General features: G+C 65.6%; 1 protein-coding gene across 1 annotated transcript in view; it reads right to left on the bottom strand.

Moving 5' to 3' along the window:
• TMEM161A (transmembrane protein 161A) overlaps positions 1-273 on the bottom strand; it is a 33,926-nt gene that overhangs the window by 12,362 nt on the left and 21,291 nt on the right. The window contains exon 2 of the mRNA XM_009995084.1: positions 2-97. Coding sequence (XP_009993386.1) covers positions 2-97 — 96 coding nt within the window. The remainder of the gene's footprint in view (position 1; positions 98-273) is intronic.

Below are 273 nucleotides of genomic sequence, written 5' to 3'. Positions count from 1 at the left end.
AAGAGCAGCAACAGCAGTGATGGGGCTGGTGTCCAGGTGGAGGTCGATGTCCCGGGGCACAGAGAGGGGCTTCTCGTCCGTCATGCCGTTCACCCTCCTGCCAGGGAAACCAGCTTGTCCCTCGTGCCAACACGTCCCCCCCCCATGTGGTGGCACATCCCCTGGGGCTCCTCGGTACCAGCAGCAGCCCAGAGGCTGTCCCTGCTGCCCCCCATTAGCACCGACCCCCCACTATTGGTGGCTGAACTGTCCCTCCTGGGCTTGGGGGGGTGC

Source organism: Chaetura pelagica, unplaced genomic scaffold (assembly GCF_000747805.2).
Source record: "Chaetura pelagica isolate M959 unplaced genomic scaffold, ChaPel_1.0 scaffold463, whole genome shotgun sequence".
Taxonomy (NCBI): domain Eukaryota; kingdom Metazoa; phylum Chordata; class Aves; order Apodiformes; family Apodidae; genus Chaetura; species Chaetura pelagica.
The sequence above is the reverse complement of the archived record's forward strand: the minus strand, read 5'-3'. Positions and strand labels throughout refer to the sequence as shown.